This window comes from Streptopelia decaocto (assembly GCF_964273445.1).
Source record: "Streptopelia decaocto genome assembly, chromosome: 3".
NCBI lineage: Eukaryota > Metazoa > Chordata > Aves > Columbiformes > Columbidae > Streptopelia > Streptopelia decaocto.
This window is the reverse complement of record NC_138656.1, coordinates 101,442,225-101,466,381: the sequence shown is the minus strand read 5'-3', so window position 1 is coordinate 101,466,381 and position 24,157 is coordinate 101,442,225. Positions and strand designations below refer to the sequence as shown.

Genomic DNA, 24,157 nt, shown 5'->3' with positions numbered 1-24,157 from the left:
GTGTCATACTAAAGATATTGTTGAATTTCAGCAAGGAGCAATTTGGAAGTTCTGAGTAAAAGAAATTGTGATAGGGTTCATACCCTCAATATCACTTATAACCAATCAAGAGAAATAGTCACTTTTAGGGAATAATTTAGCCAACCTACTTTAGATACCTGTCTTAGGATGAGTCAAATCACATCCCAGGATGCATGTTATTGTCCATTGCCTATAAATGCAGTCTAGATGTCTAGTTCATTTGGAGGCATGTTCAATATGGGCATCTGCATTGAGTCAGAGATGTGAACTGAAACAAAACCAGTGAGAAAGGATTATGAATCCCTATAGCAACAGTTTCCAACTTGTCTTGTTCAGAGATTTGTATGTGAGAAAGAAAATGTTAGTTAATGAACCAAAAATGTGTTCTTCAGGCTGCGTCCTTTGCACAGCAATGATCAAGAAGAAGAGTATAGGTAGGGGTCACTGTCTCCTGAACAGCATTCGGAGTAGCCCCATGAGACGCTCTGTATCAAGAGCTGTCTGAGTGGGTGTTCTCCCATCACTGCAGCTGGTCCTGTGCTCCCCTGCTGTCTCCCTGCTGTATCTCAATATCTGGAGAACAGCTTTGCATTCCTCATTGCCTGCTGCCCTGCTGAGCTGTGGAAACCTCAGAGAAAGCAAGGAACTGCCATACTCCACTGAGTCACTGTAAGACTATGTAAGACAGAATATCTCCCCTCCCTCATGTAGACTTCCTGGGGAAAAAAGGTAGGATGAAATGAATACCCGTCCTCAGCTAAAGCCATCTCATTATCTGCCCAGACAGAAGGAAATGAGGTTAAAACACTTAAGGGCTGCCTGAGCCTAATTCTCCAGGAAGCATGGACCACATGGGGATGGCTGCCTAAACTGTACCGCCCTTGCAGACCCAGCATATCCACTGCTAATTACAGATAATCTCAGCGAGTTCTTTCTCAAACCTAAACGTATGCCAAGTACTGCAGATACTGCAAACCAAACAAGCAAGCTTCATACCAACCAGGACCTTATCTACTTGAAGTGATGCCTGCAGGTAACCGAAAAGTATTTTCTGCTCTCTCTGTGGTAGAAAAAAAAATCCCCAGCATATTCATTACCTTTTGACTTTTTTGAAAGAATGTTTGTCTGTCAGGATGAAAAGATGGGAGATTGTAACCAGAAGGCTGTGGAAAGTGATTATTCCTCTTTATTCAGCACTTACACTATTGTATGTGGAGCACTAGATCCAGTTTGGGGCTCATCAGTAAAATAAAGCATTGAAATACTGGAGTCCAGTGGTGAATAACCAAGATGATTAAAGAGCTGGAGCACATGATGTACAAAGAGAGACTGAGAAAAAAGGGTTTTTTCTCTGTGAGGAGGAGAATGCTAAGGGGAGATCTTATTCCTGTCTTCAGCTATGTGTGTAGAGAGCAGAGAGAAAATGAAGGTGTTCAGTGACAGAATAAGAGGCAACAGACACAAGTTGTAACAAAAGAAATACCATTTAGAAATGAGGAAGGAATTTTTCACCTCAATGGTGGTCAAATGCTGGAACAGATTTCCCAGAGATGCTGTGATATCTCTATCCTGGAAGATACTAAAAACTGGACTGACAGGACAGGGCCCTGAGAATCTGCTCTAAGCTGGCCCTTTTTTGAGCAAGGTTTTGTCTAGGTAGTCTCCAGAAGTCCCTTCCACCCTGAGCTACCCCGTGATTCCTTGGCAGTAGTGCAATGTAAGATGGCATGTGAGATGCTCTAAGATTAAAGAAAGCCAAGCAGCACCTTGAGGTGAAAAGACAAAATCTTAAATGGAGCATATTGGCTTGAGCCAGCATGTAGGTAATTTTTAAGCAGCTGTTGCAGTCTTGTCACTTGAAGCAAAATTACCATAGTCATGTCTTGCCAAAGGAGTTGTCAGATATCTTCAGATGCTTTTCCAAAACTGTACTGATACAGGTAGTTCATAGGGGCTTAGGGTGCAAAAACAAGGATGAATAACAAATGACCTAATTTTTTAAAATGTGTGTTTTCACCATTCTTCTGGATTATCTGTTGTGTTCTCTCTTTGTCCAAATTCCTTCCTGATTCTATAATGTTAATAGGAATAACCCAAGTAAGAACATCTATATTCTAGCAATACTTTATGTGAGTATTTGTAGATCACATTGCTGTTCATACAAATCCGATGTAGGCAGAGGCATAATAACAGGTTGTAAGGATGGCATAAGCAAAGAAAAAAGAGTATTTCAGAGTATTGGCTGTATACAAACACCTGTGCATTTAGATGAGAATACATCAATTTGTACATAAAAGTAAATCTTCAAAAATGCTGCTATGACAAAATAATTTATTAATATTCATAGTTTCTATTTAAAATATTTTAATTGAAAAAAAAAAAAAAAGAAAAAAACAAGGAATGCTTTACATGTCAGTAATCACTCCACAACAGGAAAGAAGTTCAGATCTATTAGGATCGCTTTTAGTTCTTAGAGGGGGAAAAAGCAAATTAGTACTTAATTTTCCAGTGAGCAAAACCAGATAAAAGGTTGAACCCATAGAAAATTAAAAGATCAGAATGTAACAGGAAAACAAAAAATGGTAAGAAAAGACACAGCAAGCCAGCAAATTATGTACAACATTTTAAAGTCTGTATGGGCTTGCTCTGTGGTCCTCACTCCTACTTTATAATACTGAATCCTACTGTGATGTGCCATGTTCTTTAGCTCAGACTTTCCTTGCCATGCTTAATGACTTCTACTCTTATTTTACTTTGAGCATTGGTTATTAGTTGAATACTGTAATTATTGTAGGAGACTCTAAACAGTAAATCCCAGTATTATAACTGTAATAAGTAGGTGTAGCAGGCTGAGGGGAAAGAGTGAAAAAAAAAATAGATATAATGGGATAATTAAAGTGCATCAAATAAATAAGTGAACAATTATCTTTTTCTTTTGGCTTTCATTAGGTAGTATAAGGTCCATAAACACTCGACTACTGTGAAGACAAATTGCTTGGGTCTTTACTTAGAGTACTTGCAGTATAAAAGAACTCCAAGAACTTTGGCATGGATGAAGAAAGAAATGCACATGGTCAACTCCAGTGCATCCCTGAAATAGGCATATTCGAAGGCCTGGGCTCTGATCCAAATCCCATGTCAGCAGGAGTGTTATAGACTTTTAGAGACCTTGCTTAGGCCCTTGGAGAGGTACGTGGGTGCTCCATTTCTTCAGTGTGGACTGGAGAAGTTGTTGAGAGCCGATTTTTCTGTCTCTTCAGTTTCCTCACTGCCCCTTGCATTCCTCCAACTTTCTGAGATTTGGGATTCATTTTTGCCAACATTGTCTTGCTAAATATAATATTTCTCATAGACCAGATTGTAATGTGGAGATGTATGCATGCACCTCCCTTTACAGTTTAGAGGGAGAAAAATGGTGATGCACTAGTATCACATGCTGAGCACTCAGGGACTGACAAGGGCAGTAGCAAGAGCAGTGAAGTGTTTTAAAACAGGCGATGCTGCCTGGATAGTGAAACTATCCATCTGTATGACCACATATAGGTTTAGCTTGTTAGCCATCATGTTTTCCTGTGTTTGGGAGAAAGTGAGTGATTTGATACACAAACCACCGATTTTGAAAGTCTGAAGTCTTTGGCCTTTGGTAGGAATGTCACTGCAATCGCTGAAGTATCATTGCCTCTCTCTGCAGAATCTCTCAAACTAAATTCTGTGTATTTTCCTTTCCAAAAAGAAGGTGCTGTTTTGCATGACTCCCTACATGAAAAACAGCAAGCCATTTCTTCTGCCAAAAAATGTTTCAATATGGATGTGATAGGAACAAAGAGAGGAAACAATCAACAATGTAGAGGCTGTAGCCATTCGCCAGTGACTCCCGATATGACATGGCAAGAGTCACTCAACTTCTCTGTCTCTCAATTTCCCATCTGTAAAATGGCATTAAAATACCTACCTCACAGGGGTGTTGTGAGGCTTTTTAAAACAATGTTTGTAAAGTGCTTTGAGATCCTTGGATGAAAGATACAATAAGAAATCAAATTATTCACTTTTTATAGTGCAATACAAGGATGCACTTCTGTTGAGATGGCTAAAAGCTTCCAGTTCTTTATAGCTATTCCACATACTCTTCACAATAGTTTCCCTTCTTTCATGTATTATATCTGCTGGGAGATAAAAAGAACAAAATTTGCGATCAAATGTCGTAGTATTGTGCAGATGAGGACCAAAATAATCTGATATTCTTTCTAAACTGTGCTGTGTATTCCTTGTCCATACAATTCTAAAGCTATCAGGAAAAGGATATATTCTAATTTTGTCTGTGCTTCACCTAAAAAGGCTAACTTGTTTCTTTTGAGACAAACTCAGCCTCTTTGCCAAATAGAAAACTGTAATTTGGGTCAATGGTTACAAAATTTATGTAAGGGGTAGAGTAGGTGTTATAGTCCTGTACACTTTGCATTCATTTAACAGTCATTAAATGGCACAGTGTAGTTACCAAGTTAAAGATTAAATCTTAGGAATCATAGAAATGCGAAATGAAAGCAAGATTAGATTTTACAGAGGTCAATCAAAGAAAATTCACTTAGGTTCATGTAGAGCTACTAGGCTAACATACTTTGTAGAAGACCCTTAACACAAAGTAATTCAGTACGTAAAATTTTAGTTTAATAAATAGGTGATACAGGTGCTTCACCAGAGTAGGCTCAGAATCCAACAAACTGTTATTGAGGAGATGACATAGTATACACAAATATCCCTTTCATTAAAATCAACTGGTGCATGGAGGTAAGAAATAGTTGTTAAAGAAAGGAAATGCAAGAAAAGGCTAAAAATTAAAAGAGGAGGAATTAAACTTGACTAAAGTATTTTGTTTTACTGCCCCTCTCATCTAGGATTCATGCTTTACACTTTCTTCTCCCCCACCACCTTTTTTTCTTCCTTTTAGGATTGAAGGAGCAGGAGAACTGAAAAGGATATAACCAAACAAACAGAATAAATAAATATTATAGTTACAGCTTTCACACAGCTTCACCTACTCAAAAGGAATTTACATGTCTTCACTCACATAGTACGTGATTCATATTTTGACTTTCCACTGTAGTGCAGGCAAAGTATAACATATTCCTCCCATTGGTGATCATTTACATGATTCTCATTCATATAAAAAGAGACACAAAACCTCTTTTTTAAAACCAAAGCCTTAAACTTTTCACATTCGAAAACTGACCCAAAATAGTCACTGACTACCTGGACAGTTCTCTGGATGGCTTGAGAAAATATGTTTTTTTTCCTACTCTTTATTTCAGTATCCTGTTAGAGCTAGATGTGGAGCAGTGTTTGTAGATATCTCATCCTAAACTTGAAGGAACTGGCAATCTTGGAGCTATAGCTCACTGCTTCTTTAATTACTCTGATGTTCCTTCTGCTACATCCGACTGCCCATCAGACATAGTTACAAGAAGCACCCTATAAAGGCAGCAGTTTGTATTGAACAGTCTTCTTGGCATCAAGTTTTATCCTTAATATTTAAAGTGGGATTTGTTTGTACGTGTCACTTTAGAAAATTATTATTAGTGTATTTAAACATTTACTTTTTAAATAGTACAAACTAGTTATCCTTCTTCTATGTAGTCATTCAAGATGGAAATTTTTCAAATAGGAACTGTAAATGGCATCCCTTACTTTTACACTGAAAATCTCATACTCTGGTATTGAGGGACTGAAATTTAAATATGAATTATGATTGTCTTGAGAACAAGAGCAACTAAAATAAAACCACCTTTGATGATGAACAGGTAACCCACTATTGAATTGGAATATCTTGTCATGTAAAAATACCATACATCCTTCCCTATTAATCATCTTCACACTGTACCCAGGTAGATAATATATACTGTATACATGTTATGATTGAAACATTTTCTTTCCATAGATGTAGCCTAGTCATCTACCAGTTCTGCTGCTTAACTACAGCCTACTATCATCCCAGGATCCCTAACCACTGTGTAGAGGAATACTATCTTGTGGCTGAAATATTAATTATTGTGCTGTTGAGCTTTGTTTTTAAAACTCTGATTCACTATTTTGTCCACTGACGAAAGAAAAAAAATTATCAAAAATTATTTCTTGTGATCAAAATGTTAGTGTACAAGCCACCTACTACCAGAAATTTCGCGCTTTGTTTAAGCCAAAACATAGAAGTCACATTTTAGAAAATGCTGCTTATTTAGGTGTACCAGTGTTGAAAGAACATCTGAGCTGAAAAGTTACTATTTGATGGAGTAGCTCTTGAGCAGGTGTTAATTGTCCTAGCTCTACTGGTTTATTTCCATTTGCACCAGCTGAAAAACTGGCCTAGCATGTCAATGTAATGACAGTTTTAGGAACTTTCTTTTCCAGTTGTGATTCAAAACATGTAAATATTGCTTGAGTAGCCGATTATCAAAATATAACTTATGAGACGTTCATGAGTAAATAATGATGAATGTATTTCTGTTTTAAGAATGGGTCTAAGAATGACATAACTTCTGAGTCAACATGAGATATCAGAAGATGCTCTCTGGATGAAATTAATCTGACCAAATACAGATATCTTTAAAGTAGACATCTACTCTGAGTTCCTTTGTTGTCAATTAAGAGAAACAGGTACTTCTAGTAGTTATTAATTTTATTCTCAAGAATATATCTTAGCTAGATCAGGTGGACTGTATCCTTAAAGTGTCTGCTTCTCTTACTGGCTAAGGATGGGAACATCAAATATCTTACTCGGACACAGATGTCTGCCTTGTTCATGTCTAAAGTTAGGTAAGATGAATCTCATCCTCAGGGCCTCGTGTTGGCTCCATCTTATTCAGTTATCCCTCTGTTACTCAACAGTTACTAAAACAAAGCTAAGTAAAATGTGGTAACTCTGCACCAGTATGTTACAATACACAGGACAGTAGATAAGAGCCCTATCATACATCTACCACCATATAATTTGGGCTGGCATATTTACTTAAAATTATATTGTGCATAGAATTGCTTCTATCTTCCTTTGATGTAACAGCTCTTTTGAAATTCTTACCTCTCCACAGTTTGCATAGTTAAACTGAGACATTTTGATTTCTGCTGATGAATCCACTAAGTAAAATGCCATTTTGATCTTTGCGTATAATTATTGGTTATCTAGTGTTAATGGTGTGTATGATGTTAAAAAAGTGACAATTTTCTGCTTGGTGTGTATTCTTTCTCTTTTGGTGAATGACATTCATCAGTAAGAGAATAAATCCAGTAGCACTCACTCCTTTGCCACCTACCATATCTATGGGAAATACAGGAGTGAGAAAAGTTGGAAACCACAGCAATTATGTCATATTAGTAATAAGATTGTAATAAACCACATAAAACTGTAAATATAGAAGTGAAAAGAGAAACATAAGTATTTATGCCATAATATTTAGCAGTAGAACTAATTAGCATTTTGATTACCTTTTTCTTATCAGTGCTGAATAACAAATAAACAAAAATAGCCTTATGGACTACAGAGAAATTCACTTCACATGGGCCTTAGTGTTATAGAATTACTGTATGATTAACAATATTTGACATGCAGTTTATTTTCTGTCCGTGTGATTGCAACAACAGTTCCAATTGTAGCCACTTTTTTCTTTTCTTTTCCTTTTTCTTTCTTTCTTTGTTTCTTTGTTTCTGTTTTTTATGCAGAAGACCATCAAATGAATTGTCACAATACTCGAATAATGCAAGACACAGAAAAAGACGATAACAATAATGATGAGTATGATAATTACGATGAACTGGTGGCCAAGTCATTGTTAAATCTTGGCAAAATTGCAGAGGATGCAGCATACAGAGCCAGGACAGAATCAGAAATGAACAGCAATACATCTAATAGTCTGGAAGATGATAGTGACAAAAATGAAAATATTGGTCGGAAAAGTGAGCTGAGTTTAGATTTAGACAGTGATGTTGTTAGGGAAACAGTGGACTCCCTTAAGTTATTAGCACAAGGACATGGTGTAGTGCTTTCAGAAAACATTAATGACAGAAATTATGCAGACAATACTTCACAGCAAGATAATAGGAATATGAACTTTGTAATGCTAGGGAAGCCTGTGAACAATGGACTTACGGAAAAAATGGTGGAGGAGAGTGATGAAGAGGTGTGTCTCAGCAGTTTGGAGTGCTTAAGGAACCAGTGTTTTGATCTGGCTAGGAAACTCAGTGAGACAAACCCACAGGAAAGAAATCAACAGCAAAACATGAACACTCGTCAGCATGTCAGGCAAGAAGATGACTTCCAAGGAAGAACACCAGACCGGAATTACTCTGATATGATGAACCTAATGAGGCTTGAAGAGCAGTTGAGCCCCAGATCTAGGACTTTTTCTAGCTGTGCAAAGGAGGATGGTTGTCATGAAAGAGACGATGATACCACCTCTATTACTTCAGATAGGTCTGAAGAAGTGTTTGATATGACAAAAGGTAACTTAACCCTGCTTGAGAAAGCAATTGCTTTGGAAACTGAGAGAGCAAAAGCCATGAGAGAAAAAATGGCAGTGGAAGCTGGAAGGAGGGATAATATGAGATCATATGAGGAACAGTCTCCAAGACACCTTTCTGGAGATGACAGGAAGCCTAAACCCAGTGACGGCCATGTCAAAAAGCCATATTATGGTAAAGGTAATATTTCTATATACCGTATGTTATGTCATGAGAAAGTGTGAGCTGATATGTTAAGTTTTGCATAGATTTTGGAAATGAAGTTACAAATTCCACGAAATGGGGACTTTATTTGCATTGTTGTACTATGGCATGGTTGCAAAATAGCATCATGCTGCAATTATAAAATAAAATAAAATAATTCGTTCTGCAGTCTTAGAAATATGTACAGTATTTCAGTGAATATCATTTGGCTAAGTTAAAATATAACTTTTCAGGGAAACAAAACATTGACATAAGAGATCATGTTGAAAGAGGCAAAGATTTTTCTCAAGTTTTTAATATATTTCATAGTAATAATTAAAAAACAATAAAGAGAATTGCATTGCAAACTATATTGGAGATTGGGGTTTTATGTAGTAGGTAGTCAATCAGCTATGAAGTACATATTTTACACATTGGATTGGGTAGGTAGCATCATGATTTATAAAATTATCATCAAATGACAGTTATTGATGAAGCCTCTTCCATCTAAAATGTAGAATTGCATGATAGAAATTGAACAGTATCAGAATGACCAATAACATAAGATAGGGGCAGTGACTGCACATTAATTATCTTAAGATAGTAAGGTAATGGAAGCCGTTTGCTATGCAAGGCATGGTATGGCCTGGGCTGAGATCAATAGCAATTTCTTTCTTATGTGCATTCCACTTCACTGGTCTCATTCCATTGTGGAAACAGTTAAGGTGCTGCCTTGACCATAATTCAATACAAAAGAAAAAAAATAAAAAAAGAACAGACCAAAGATTACCTTTAGATGCCTTTTAATTTATGGGATTATCATGGTGATGGTGTGTTTATATTACCACACCCCTGTTCAACGTGTCTACATCTGTACATGTAGGGCCATGTTGTATAAAGTGTTCAATACCTCCTGATACTCATTGAACACCCCTGATTCCCATTGACTTTAGTGGAATTTGAGGACATGGTATTTATTGGGAGATGCTAAGCAAGGACTGGGCTCATCTTATATTTGCTGAAAAACTATTTGGTCTCTTTTCTACAACTGAGATGGTAGGCATTTTTCTCCTTTTTGTAAACCCCTGTTTTGAAAGAGTAATACCCTACCATCTGCCTGCAACAGTCAGGTAGGCAGACAACATCTTGGTCCAAGAAAAGTTTTGATCTCTTTTTACAAGCCTTAAACTAATGACCAATCTCTTAGAAAAACATGGAAATTACTGATGTCAAACATTCTTCTGCAATGTAGTTTAGTGAAATTTTGTTTATTTTAAAAACAAATGTATGGTCCAGTGAGTGCTGTAGTAACTTTGGGTATTTGAGGCAGACAACTTCATTTAGTTAGTGTATTACTGCATAGCCATGTGGATGTTGTGCTAAATGTTGTTCACATATGACCTTTTTAGGTACATTTCCCTTTGAATATATGTCTCTATTAAAACCACAGAAAACATGGCAAACCAATATTAATTTTTGAATAGTTTCTTAACTCTAGTGTTGTCCAGCCTTTCCAGGCTATGTATCTCTGGAAAATCATTTATGCAAATAGATCTGGTGTCCCCAAAAAGACTACATAACTTCTGACAGTCACAACAGTAGGGACTTCTGTTTCAGTAAATTCTAGAGCTTCTTTGCACCATCCTATCTCTTTGGAGCTGCAGGCTGAATTGATCATAGGTCCAAACCCCAGCCAGGGATTAAATATTGTGATAGTTTAGACCAAGACATTTTGTGGACTGGATGATTCTACACTTTTTTAATGGAGGAAGAATGAAAAAATACCCCTTCCTAACTTTAAAAAACATAGGAAACATTCTGGTAGTTTTTGAGAGATGATGCTTTAAGTAAGACAACTGCTTATATCATTTGTTCTCAACTCAGACATTATCTTCCAAATGCATCTGGAAGAGATACCCATAGAGATGTGTGATATGACTAAGTGGAACTTTTTTGGGTATACAAGTTTGCAGTGAGAACTGTCTCCTGGCTTCAGGAGTTCTGCTTTCAGAGGTTGCTGAAACAACTGTTAAGGGACCACTAACCATTTTTCCCTGCCATTTAAAGCCTTCTAAACAGACTTTCTTCTGAAATTTATGAATTTTAAAGCCTTTTGAGTCCTCTGACAACCTTCACTCAGGCAATATTCACATTGTGGCAAGAAGGAAGAAAAAGTTAGAGAATTAAAACTGTGCAATATTTCTCCCAATTAGCAGAAGAGGATTTGCAGAAGATTATCCAGTGTTTTGTATAAAGTTGTGGAAAGTTTAGTTAAATGTCTTCCATTAAAAGCAATGGGAAATTGTGCAAGTACGATTTTATGCAAGTTTTGAAATCATTAAGAATAGTATACAGCATCTTTTCTGACTCATTAGACCATAAAGGCTCTTAAGGATCTGATACGTGCTGTAACTTTACAGCATAGACTTGAATACAGAGGAGGATTTGCTTGACACTTTAGAATGCAAGTGTCCAGATCTTCAGCTGCCCTAAATTAGAATACCTGCACTGACTTCAGCAGAGTTCTGACAATGTGGAGTAGCTAAAGTTGCTCTAGTTTAAAGTCTCTAAAAAGCCATTATGGTCTATTTACCATGTACATTTTTTGCAGTCCTTGAATATTGTTATATTTACATTATTTATATTTCATTCACATTACTTATTCACCTATGTAATACTTTTACACATCCCAAAGTACTTGACATGAAGAGTTGCTTAGAGTTGTGTATGTATGTAGCTGTGGACTTGCTGTTCTAGTGGTCTCAGCACAGGCCTATCTGGCAGGAATTCAGATCCCTCCTCTGACATTTGCTCCTTCTGTGGCCTTGGGTTTCACTTCTTTATCTCTTTGTTTCAATTTCCTGTTGTATAGGATGATGGTATTTTCAGGAGTGTTGTGATAACTCTATAGCACTTTGGAGATAGATTCATATGTGTATTTATCGTTAAAGAGCATGAAACAAAGAACTGCGTTCTGCAGTCAACGTGAAGGTTAAATAAAAGAAAACTTTAATGATTAGAGATTCAATTTACTAAAGACAAGGTTTCAATATAATCTTAAAATTTAGGGAATGGATTTAATACCTGGAGAGTCACTACAATGAGCTAAAGAATTTCTTTAAAAAGAATGTGTTTTGGAAAAACTTGGAATGCAAAAGCATATAAATATATAAATATATATATATATATATATTATATATATATATATAAGCTGCCAGAGAGAAATCAAAGAAAAATAAGTCCACAGTTGAATGTGAACTCTGGATTGTATTGATTCATGCTGAAAAAAAATGGGGTTTATGTGAAGTTCTGCAAGTACTAAAATTTCTATTGATTGTACTAATGGTTGCATTTGTGGAAGCTGGGATGGAATTTAATGTAAGAAGGACTTAAAGGAAAACAAGTAGCAAAATGTTATTTTCCAGAGATGAAAGCAGAAAGACTGAAGCAGAGTAATGACAAGAGCAGCATAAAATACTTAAATGAGGGTAGCTCTGACTGGGTATTGAAAGGAGGATGGGCAAAAAAATGGAAAGGAGATGTTGGTTGAACTTGAGCCAAAATTCAGGCAGTTAGAGAATCCTGGATTTTATTCCTTAAATCGTAATATGAAAATCAGCAATAGTCTGCAAAACCTGGCAACTGTGGTCGAGATGGATAAGTTGTAATTTGAATCATGTGCCGGGCTGGAAGACTAGGGATGTTATTTTTCAGATGTTCTGTTAAAGGAAACAAAATGATGAAGTATGTGAGAAAGTTCTAGTTCAGGATTAATCTCACCAGCATTTTCCACTACATTATTGGCAGATAACCTTATTTTGTTGAAAAAAAATGTCTGTTTAGACTTTTGATTTGTAGGCAGAAGATTCAACGACATTCTAAAAGATCGTTAACCTTTTAAGCATATGAATATTCAAGCATTATATGTGCACATTTGTAATGGCCCAAATTTACACAGCAAGGGATACTTTCAGTAGCTCTGATTACAATGTTTACCCCACCATAATTGATCAAAGAGAAAGGAACATTTGTACAATTTCTACCATTTCATAAGGAATTTAAAGAAAATAAGAGCTGTCTCTTCCATGAGCCTTGGAAAAGGGATTTATTTGTGCTGAACCGTTGAATCATTATGCTAAGGAGCTAGTTTTTCTACTCTCGGGACACTGAACTTCTGTGACAGTACATTTGCAGACCTTCATACATCAGGAAAAAAAAAGAATGTAAAGAAAGGAAACTCCAACCAAACAGTTTCCAAATGACCTTACACCCTTGAGCTGATGCTTGCCAGAAGAACATTGATTGACAGTGGTATGGCTTTGCTGTATAAAGGTCACTTTCCAATCACTGTGAATGGATATTGCTGTGAACATAGGAGCCTGCAGTCTGAAAAGAAGATAACGGGATAAAAGTGACAGAACTGTGTTAAGAAATTTGGGTTTTTTTTTTTCTTCTAGTTTTCATAAGTACATTTACCAAAGAGTAAATGACATGATTAAATGAACCTTCTTACAGAAATGTGAAAAGCATCATTCACTTGACACATTTGTTGTAAATTATAGATCCCTCAAGAACAGAAAAGAAAGAGAGCAAATGTCCTACCCCTGGGTGTGATGGAACTGGCCATGTAACGGGGCTTTACCCCCATCACCGCAGTTTGTCAGGATGCCCACACAAAGATAGGGTCCCTCCAGAAAGTAAGTTCACATTGTTTCATGGAAACCGGGGATAAAACTACAAAGATTTTTCTGGCATGCTTTTTAAACCTTTTATTTTAAAAAATACTTTCATTTCTCAGTATGATTTGTCTCAACTTAGTCAACTGTTCTGTGTTATATTTTTTTCCTTTATTCCATCATTTCCATTTTCTACTAACTTTTACACTAAAAGAACAACTTTTAAAGCTGTATTCTTTGATTTTAAGAATGCTAGGCTATTTTTAAGTAGATGCATTCAGTCAACAGAGAAAGAGGTTTCCAGAAGATGTGCACTGCTTTTACTTCTGCGTGCTGATGTCACATGAACTGTCGCTGTTGTCTTGTACAGGAAGAGTTGTACTTGAAAAACTTTCAACCCCTTTCCTGTGTTGTTGTGGTGTGTTAAACATAGTTTATATTTAACTTATATTATTGAAAATAACAATTTGGCTGTTTGCTTAGTTATAGAACTCAGGATTTTGAGTAATATTTCCCTGTCAGTCACATGGGTGGAATTTCCTGCCATGTCAGCGGATTCTTTGCAAACAAGCTTCACCCTTATGGGTTCACGGATGTTCGCCTGAAGGCACAGGGCTCTGTTTCTGGAAATCACCTCCTTGGCTGGTGGAATCGGCAGAGTTCTAGTGAAGCTGATTGCTCTATGCTGATTTACACCAGGCAAGCATCCAGCTAAGATCCAGTTCTCTTTCATACCAATTTTGAAATGGACTTATTACATTGAAGCCTGTGGACCTAAAATCCCCACTGTCCATCAGCACTTACAGCCCTAACCTCAGTGGATTTACAACAGCCTAAAGGAAATGTTATAAAGTCAGTCAGGGTTAAAAATGGCCCCAGTTTCCAAAGGAAAGTAGATTCTGAAGAACAGGAAAACAGAAGTAGATTAACACACCAAGAACGGCAGACATAAAAAGTCTCCTCTTTCATGGTACAATGGCTTCTTCCAGAAGTAAAATAATGGGGAAGTGCGTTAGGAAACTTTGCTGTGGCTTGGTTGATCTCTGAATATGGTAGAACCAATAGAGTAATTTCTCTGCTTTGCAAAACCCTCTAATTTTCTGGAACGCAAATATTTACTCAGTTGCTCAAAGTTCTCTCATTTTTAAAAATGGTAAATAAAAGGCTCTTTAGAAGATTTTGTAAATCAAAGAAGAATATAGCTTTAAACTGTTTGCATGCTCCTGTACCTACTAAAATGAAAAAGGTGAGCTCATCTTTTTATTTTTTTCCTGTGATGTTGGCCTTGTGAAGCATGTTTCAAGAACAGCTTTGAATAGTAGGAATTTTGGCGTAAAGCTTTTGCATCTACACATGTTTTAGTACACTGATGATGGGGTGATGATGATGATGATGATTATCTTTTAATCAGTATACATGGTTAAAGTCTCAAGTCTCTGAACAGTGTTTATTCAGTTCTTAACTCAGTCAAGGGATTCACTGATTTTATTAGATCTCTTTTGACTAAGAACTAAATACAGTCTTCTAGACTAGCTCTTGTATGAGCAAACCAGAACTTTGCAAGGGCTGGATGGCTTTTTTCCATAGAGTGAAGTACTGCCATGCAGCTCTGAGACGTGGATTCAGATACGCCTCACATCGTGCAGAAGTCTTTAGTACTACCAAAGTTTCTTGATAAATTGGCACTTCATAGCATGACCTTTATGATTCAGAGGAGTACTGCTCTGAGCAGCCTTGGCAGTTAGTTTTCCATCCAGCTTGCAATGGATGCAGATATAAATGAGTTTACTCGCTTAAGCTTGTACCACTTATTTCTTTTTTACACAGTTTTATTTCTTCTTTTTTTCCCCACCATCCTTCAACTTTTTAAGTGCTTATTTTTAGTTTTTAATCTTTTCAAAAACTTTCTATCTATTGCAGTTTTCACATCTGTACAGAATACGAGTAAAAATTAAAGGACCAATTCTGCTCGTCACATAAATATTAATGGTATATCTATGTCGAAGTGGGCAGAACTGGCCCCTAGCTCAATTGGGCTGTCTTATAGTTAGGGCTAAATTCTCTTCAGGGTTGTATTAAGGTGTATTTCAAATAATTCAGTGTTCTACCAGTATAAATTGAGAGCCTGTTTTCATCTCTCGAGTTTGATACTGTGTGTATAAAGCTATGCATTATGAATGCATAGATTTGCTGAAAGAATTTTTCTAGTCCATAATTTTGTATTGGACCGTTGCTAGCTCACACTTCACTGTTGAGCTGATCTTTGCTCAGTGTTTTTGTATGAAAAAGATATTGGAAGTCTTCTGCTTCACTGTTGCATCAGAGATGCCTTTGCTTATAGGTTCTGTAATCTTCATAACTTTCACCGTTGCCCTGTGTTAATGAGCATAGGGTCACAACACTTACTTCCCTCATCAGGCTTTATTGGCTATGTGTGTCATGTGTATTTTGAGGAATGCTGGTTGTTAATGAATCCTGCTTTGTTTTAAAATGGTTTCATATATACTGGGATTTGATTTTTTTTTTCTTGTTTTCATACTCTGCTGTTTTCTCTTACTCTCCTTGTCAAGTTCTTGCCATGCATGAAAATGTTCTTAAGTGTCCTACACCAGGCTGCACAGGCCGGGGCCACGTAAATAGCAACAGGAATTCCCACCGAAGGTAAGGATGCCGTCGCTGGACGCCAGTCTAGAGGGAACGGTGCCTCTGAACTGCGGCCCTTCTGGCAGTCCATTGGCGGGGGGTGTGAGTGTGTGTTTCGTTGTTTTGTTCTTACGATTGACAGATGGTGCTTCGTGTGCTTTATCCATTTTAAAGAGTAACATTTATTCATGTGTTTTCTGAGGAGGACGAGTGTGCGTTTGCTTCAATATGGGTGAATTGATCCACAGAGGACCTGTTAAGCATCCTTTATTTTTTTGGGTGGATTTTTTTAATTCTTGTTTAGATATTAGCTGAACAGCAGTGGTATGAAATAAATGGTATGACTCCTTATGGGTATGTTGCAGGGAAAAGGAAAAGTTTGCCAAAATCAGCAGGACTAGGGCAGAGATCTTGTTCCCACACTTCACTCTCTTCAGGGATTATTTTATAGCACATGAAAAAATTCACTCTACTCCTAAAAATGATTTTTTCAATACATGAGAAGTGGCGTTTTAGGTAGACAGACGTTATAAGAGTTAGCTTTCCTGCTGACCACAGTGTCAATCCCAAAGTCCTTATCCAGCTAAAACTGAGTGAGAATTTTCCTTATTTAAGAAACATTATGAAAATGTCTCATTAAATATAAAAATGAGAAGCCAGAAATGTTCATTGTGAATACTCTAACAAAACAAAACAAGATCAAGAAAAAAGCTACGCCTATATAGTTTGCTAAGATCACAGAATCACAGAATGGTTGGGGTTGGAGTGACCTCTGGAGGTCATCTAGTCCAACCCATCTGCTAAAGCAGGTTCACCAGAGCAGATTGCACAGAATGTGTCCAGGCAGGTTTTGAATGTCTCCAGAGAAGGAGACTCCACAACCTCTCTGGGCAGCCTGTTCCAGTGCTCTGGCACACTAAAAGTCAAAAGGTTTCTCCTCATATTCAGATGGAACTTCCAATGTTTCAGGCTGTGCTCGTTGCCCCTCATCCTGTCATTGGGCACCACTGAAAGGAGTCTGGTCCCATCCTCTTGACACCCACCCTTGAGATATTTGTAAACACTGGATAAGATCCTCTCTCAGCCTTCTCTTCTCCACGCTGAACAGACCCAGCTCTCTCAGTCTCTCCTCATAAGAAAGATGCTCCAGACCCCTAATCATCTTTGTAGCCTGCCACTGGACTCCATCCAGTAATTCCTTGTCCTTCTTAAACTGGAGAGCCCAGAACTGGACACAATACTCCAGATGTGGCCTCACCAGGGCAGAGCGGGAGGAGAACCTCCCTCGACCTGCTGGTTGAAGAATCTGCAAGTAATAGATTCTTACAGAAAGGATACTATTGCCTATTAAATTCTGTCAAACAAATAACAAAATTATCAAAATGTTACTATAATTTTTAGTACGTGTCATCATTTCCCCTCAGAACAACAAGATCTTGCTTATTTCTTTACAATTTTAAAACATCCAGGAAGTGTGGGTTAGGGGGTAAAAGGAACTATGCAACCTTCCTATTATTGAATTCTTTTTTTACTGCTAATTGTAGCATGAAGGCCTAAGGGACTACACAGGTACTGGAACTTCAGTCCTATAAAGCTCTGGGTTACTATAGCTCCTCATATTAACTGCCTGTCTCATGGAAGGCTCTTGTGGATACAAGCCCATCTGCAATAAGCTCTGGTACCCATTTCTTCTCTGCAGTGATGCTGCCAGTAGATGCTGGAAAAGCCTCTGAGAAGGCTTTACAGGAATTACTGCTGCTTGAAGCAGCATTCACTTCTGGTTGAATATCTGCTAGAATATTTGATGTGTCTGAAGAAGAGCATGTCAGTGGAGCACAGCTGCCCTCTGGCATGACTGCAAACCCACGCAGAGCCCCGTCACCCCTCTGCAGAACTAGGCCAGCAAGGCAGGGTTGTGGGGAGCAGTCTGCACTCTCTGCTCACCTCTTTCTGTAGCTTTTGGGGCATTTTGCTCTGCTTCATTTTTTTTTACTCTTCCTTTTTTTTTTTTCCCTGTTATTTCCTGTAGAGCAGGGAACATCTGGGAATGCACTGATGTGTCTTTCATTTTAATTTCTTTTCCTGTGGAGAACACAGAGAGCTGCGGTCTCATAAGCACGCAATAGACTATGACAAGGGAAGGACCCCCTCCATTGTTAGGTCACAGGTTTTTACAGCTTCACTAAGAGCACCATCTGCTGGCATCAACATATTTATTTTTCCCTGTTCTAAATCTTTTCCAGAAGAATCAGGCTTATTTTTGTCACTTCAATCATAGTTCAGCATTTGCAAAATTAATTGAATTTTGAGTGCAGAAGTTCTTTTCATGTTACATCATCAGCTATTAGAAAACATACTTCAGTGGCTGAAACTGATGAACAAACACGAAATGTAACATAGTTGAGGTGTAGTTTTAGAGACCCAAGACCTAATTTTGCACTCATTTATAAGCCTAGCAAAAATATTGGAGTTAATGGAGCTGAATGAGGTGTGAAGCAGCACAAGATTTGGCCTATATGGTGGTGTCATTTAATCATCTTCAGGAGCCATTTCACTGGCAACGTTTGTAGATGCATAAAGGTCACAAGTCTGCTAGCAGAGCTGCACAGTAGATTCCATTTTATATTCTTCTCTCCTACTGATATTTTCACTGGCTGACATCCATGAATAATCTACCCATGTGCAGTCAGGGAAGAAGAGCAGATGTAAGATCTACCATGCAACTTTGAAAGCAAAAGAAAGTCTATTCTAGAGAAAATACATATGACCAAAAGCTTTTGGAAACTCTTTTCCTTCAGATTCTTCCTGATGCTGGCTAAGGAGGAGAAGGAGTAATTGGGTCAGTGCTATAATGTGAAACTACGCAGGACAAGACAATTAAATTTCCTTTCTGTAATTGCAGCCTCTCTGGATGTCCTATTGCTGCAGCAGAGAAACTGGCTAAAGCTCAAGAGAAGCATCAGAACTGTGATGTGTCAAAATCAAACCAGGCATCAGATCGGGTTTTAAGGTATTAGAAATCACTATAATACTTATTATTATGCAGAATTCATCACACATTCACTTGAGAATTTATATTTATATACGTTGTATATACATATATATCTCCTTTAAAGAACAGTTAGAATTAGGGCTTCTGGATCAAATTCTCACAGTGTGTATTTCCCACTCAATTTACATGGGGGAGGGTTGGTAATTATTTTGGCAAATACATGTAAAGCTGAAAAGCTCATTTTTGTCTTAGGCATTGTTTGGTGTAAAGATGACTGCTGGAGTGCAAAGTCTAAGAACAATGTGAAAAAAAGTTGGTATCTTTTGGGAATAAACTAATATTTACCGGTAAGTCTTGGTTTTTTCAGCAGGCTTTTACTAGTAAATATCAGTTTAAATTAAACCAGAAGCCCTATTTGCATTACCAAACTGGTAGTACACCTTTTGGCAGGACACTTGGAAAAATGCCAGGTATAGCTTAGATTCCAAAATAAGGTCAGGCTATGTTCTTTATCTCTCTTCCCCAAATCACTGCCAGGAAGGATAGAAAAAGAGAAAAATTTTCCTAGATTTTCATACGGGGGAACCTTGAACCAGTTTGACATACTTATACCCCTTGTCTTCATCCATATAGAATTCTGCATTTATCCAAAGCTATATCCAGCTTTGTGCTATTGTCTCCTCTTTAGAGATATGTGGGTGGGAAAAGGAGCTGAAGTATGAAGGATACATGTGAAGGAACTAGACTTCTGCATGATTGTACCAGCCTTATGCTGATGGTGCCCCAAGAGCTGCAGAATTTCTCCATGGATACTGTGATATCTGTGGGCTGGGATAGGTACATCCCTCCCAGCTGCCTTGAAGAGTGTGGAGGAAGTGCCGCAGCTTTAGTTCTCAGAATTTCATACTTATTCCATAGGTTTCTCAGTACTTAGCTCTCTTCTAGATTTAAAATCTGATAGAGCTGCTTAAAATGAATATTTTCTACCATATTATCAACATAATTATTTGAATATTCTCTTAAAACTTCATCTAATCTTGATGGTCTTTTCAAAAACCAGTCTTTCTGTAGAGCTAAGAAAGAAGGTTCACATTTACAGAAGATCTTTTGTCATGCCTGTTGATTCCATTTTCCTTCTTCGGATTGTTTTTGATGGCCTTTGTCTTAACCATTCCTAATTCAGATTGTACAATTTTTAATACAGCATCCCAGGCGCTTTTCTTGTAGAAGGGTTTTTCAGAACGTGTAAATAAAAACAGCCTTTGAGGGAACAGCACAGTGTCTAACTTGATGGCAAAAGACAGATCAAAAATGCAGTGGCTTTTGCCACTGCTCATTGGAGGGACACCACTGAAGGCAGATGCCAGACAAAGAAGGCAACTGCTCAAAACCAGCATCCGGTTTGCTGGCCAACTCCCTTGGAAGTTGCTCTGCAATCTTAACTTTGCTTGTGTGCCTGCCTTGTGTTTCAGATTTTACAGACAACTCAAATAATGCTTTCATCTTGTCTTCTGCTTCCCTTTAACCTTTGAGTCATTGAAGTATTTACAATGAAGAAGTTAGGAGCTATTTATAATATTTGCATGCAGGCAACTGATGGGCAGACAATGACGTTCTAAGAGTAAATCTTGAATATTTGTCTTCATCCCAGTTTCCATCCCACCTGCATTTAAAATTTGTTACTTAAACGGAAATCAAGTTCATAGGACTTCTGTTCCACAGAAATTTTGAATTTGCATTGAATGTACAGGACCCGAATTGCATTTTTTTTTGTTAAATATAGATTACCTTGAGACAGGATCAAAATATTATTTGTATCAGCTCATTGCATAACGAGCCCACTGTATTTTGTGACAAAGTGTCTAAAGGAACAAGCATATATAAATCAAAGCGAATAGTATGACTAATATGATTTCTTGGGTGATCTTTACATAAATATCCTGTCTAAATTCTATGAAAATGAATTCATTCAGAAAAACATAATATTCAGAATCTGTTTCTTTCTATTTATCACATTCCATTTTGTGAGTCAACATGATGATAGTTCTGGTCTTGACTGAATTTATATTCCTATGAATGTTCCTTCCATTTCATCTGGCTATAAATGAAGAAAAAAAAAGAAAAAGAAAAAAAGAAAGAGAAAAAAGGAAAAAGAAAAAAATAAAGGGAAAGAAAGAAAGAAAAAGAAAAAAGAAAAAGAAAAAGAAAAAGAAAAAGAAAAAGAAAAAGAAAAAGAAAAAGAAAAAGAAAAAGAAAAAGAAAAAGAAAAAGAAAAAGAAAAAGAAGCACCTCAGGTGTGCTGTTCATCATCTTTACTTCCTGCTAGACACTGCAGGTAGACAAGCAGCACTGTGTAGCATTTGCTCCCTGTCACCCAGTCATACAGCACTTCCTTATATAGGTAAGGTTTGCAGGATCTGACCTTCTTTTGCCTGCTGTGAGAGCTGGTGACTTCTGTGTCCACATGCAGAAGAGCATGACAGTGGAGGAGTTCACTACAGCGTTCTTTTACTGAAATGTCGTAAGTTTCTACAATGGTCGAATGAGCTCAGTCAGGGCTTCTCCTGACTATCCTTCCTGATCCGAAATGAAAGAAAAATTCAGCCAATACAGTTTTATTCTGTATTCATTTGCAGAACCTTCCTTGAGTTGTGTATCTGTGTATCAGGAGTATCAGGTCCTGCCAGAACTTTGCATTTAAGGGTTACCAGGATCTGGGAGGCCACACCCCAAAGTCAACAGAAATTGTGAGGGTCTCTTGTGTATTCCTCAAGATGAACATGGATTTATATATTGAGGGATGAAACAGAACTAACTCCTTTGGAAAGCATATAGGAAAGCAGCATGCAGCTCTGTTGAAAGAAATTCAGAGGAAACTCCATTAATTAAGTGGAGCTTCCAGTGCTATTTTTTCTTTTTGCCATTTAAAGGAATTTATCCAAACTTCTTCTGTCAGTCTGCTTGCCCTTCTTTAATTCACCTCCCCAAACAGAAAATGTTTGCTATGTGATGCAATTACGTGGGGAAAGGGAAACCCTGAAGTATTTTAAAACAGAATTTTAAAATACTTTTAGCTACAGGATACTTTTAGTAGTATTAGAATTAATTTTGTCTAGGCTTTGTTCAAGAAAATATATATTGTTTGTCTGCTGAAAATAACCAAACTAAGCAAATGCCATGACATATTGCTCTTTTGAGTACAAAAAATAACTAAGATTTTCTAAGCTGAAATATAAATTATGCACAGACACAGTGAACTGAACTGCATCTAACAAACTTTACATATCTTTAATTTCTAGGCCCATGTGCTTTGTTAAGCAATTGGAGATCCCTCAGTATGGCTACAGAAACAATGTCCCCACCACCACACCCCGCTCCAACTTGGCCAAGGAACTAGAGAAATACTCTAAGACTACGTTTGAATATAACAGTTATGACAACCATGCCTATGGCAAGAGAGCCATAGCTCCCAAGGTGCAATCCAGGGATATATCCCCCAAAGGATATGATGGTAGGAGGTGCACACTCTTATACATGAGAGACAAGTTTGCAGTTAATCATGTTGTTGTATATGTAAACATCATACAAATAAGACATGTTTTCATGTTCATGTAGTATTATGAGGAATGCTGTCATGTGTAAATTATTTTAAAGGCCTTTTCAAAAAGCGATGTTTATATGGTGCTTGCTTCAGGGTTGTTGCATTGGCAAAAGAACATCTCCAGGTATTAAGCTCCTGGGATGTGTTGAGATGGCAATAAAAGCTAAGTAACAGAGCTAGTCCTTATGTTGCTGTCTGGGAGACCTGACCTCGAGAGTCACATTAGGATTCTTGCTTCTGTAGAGTAGTTCAGGTAACCCATAAAGATAACACACCTGCTCTATGGGGATATGGAAGTAGAAAATCTGGATCTCATTGCACTTCAGAAATCACTGCTACTTACTTAATGAGGCATTTCTGCTCATTTTGTCCTCATGAATACATCTGTTGAATTCTCTGGAAAACCTGACATAAGTAACATCTTTAGGAGTAGGCTGAAAGTGGCTTCAGTTCAGGAGAAGACAATGGATGGGGTCTGTCAGGCAAGAGGGATTCATTAGGGGAGAAAAATGAACTGCAGGATAAAGAATGAGAATTTGAGTTGTAGCTTTTGAGGACTTCAGGAATTTTTCAGAGCAATACAGTTGTATGTGTATATATATTATGTGTGTGTGTATATCTATATATATAGATAGATAGATATGCATATAACCAAATGGTGCCTTTATAGTTTCATTTTTTTTAACTTTTTTTTAACATTAACAGTTTATTTTTTGGTTAAAATATTTGATACTACTCACTGACTACCGTAGGAAATTTCAGGCAGGTGTCAGTTTTTTGTTTAGGAAAACAGAAATAAATATACTAGATAGAAAAAATTATGCTGTTGCCTGAACACAGATTCTGACATTCAAAAGCAGGTAAGTGGAGTAAGGGAAAATTGCTACAGCTCTTGTCTTCATATTTCTGATATTTTGGATATTTTGTTTTCTCATAAAATCAACAGGCATTTTCTTGCACTATAGCAGAAAGGAGAAGGGTTGTGAAAGACAACATATTTTTGAGTAAAAGTGCCCTTTTTTTTTTCTCTCATACTCTTGTCTTCTTTGCCTGTATGAGAAGAAGGGCTTGAACATTACTAAAGGTAAAGCACTAACTCTAACTGTAGTTAGTAAGCTAATAACTGTACATTAATATAAAGTAAAAGAGATATTGACTGTTCTGTGTATGCTCAGTCTACTCTTGTAGAGAGGAATACTGTGGACATCCATATTTTCCGATCAAATTACTGATGCTTAAGCAACTGATATTTATTTTTCTCATTTAAGATCCCGTTTCAGCAGATAATACCAAACTGCACTTTTTTTCTCCAAATCATCAGAACATGAAAATACAGGTAACATCAAACACAAGTTTAACAACGGCCTTAAATAATGACAGGCTAGGGTGATACAGGCACACTCATCTTCCTTTGATGTAAACAGGAATTTTATTGGGAGATAAGACTGGGACTAGTTTGCTTCACTGCTCAGTAACATGAGCCAGAGAGGTCTGAGGGATACTGTATACATGTGATTCCTGCTGGTACAGCAAGTATAC

The 24,157-nt window shown here is 37.3% G+C and overlaps 1 protein-coding gene across 3 annotated transcripts in view; it reads left to right on the top strand.

The window, feature by feature from the left end:
* The window catches only part of MYT1L (myelin transcription factor 1 like), a gene marked incomplete at both ends in the record, with an annotated part of 129,868 nt that overhangs the window by 41,645 nt on the left and 64,066 nt on the right, over positions 1–24,157 (top strand). For 2 of the 3 annotated variants that reach the window (XM_082048464.1, XM_082048465.1), the window contains 5 exons: positions 7,726–8,697; positions 13,269–13,403; positions 15,953–16,043; positions 18,928–19,035; positions 22,317–22,528. In XM_082048464.1, coding sequence (XP_081904590.1) covers positions 7,726–8,697; positions 13,269–13,403; positions 15,953–16,043; positions 18,928–19,035; positions 22,317–22,528 — 1,518 coding nt within the window. Of the gene's footprint in view, positions 1–7,725; positions 8,704–13,268; positions 13,404–15,952; positions 16,044–18,927; positions 19,036–22,316; positions 22,529–24,157 lie in introns of all 3 variants that reach the window. The other variant, XM_082048463.1, reaches the window with a different exon arrangement.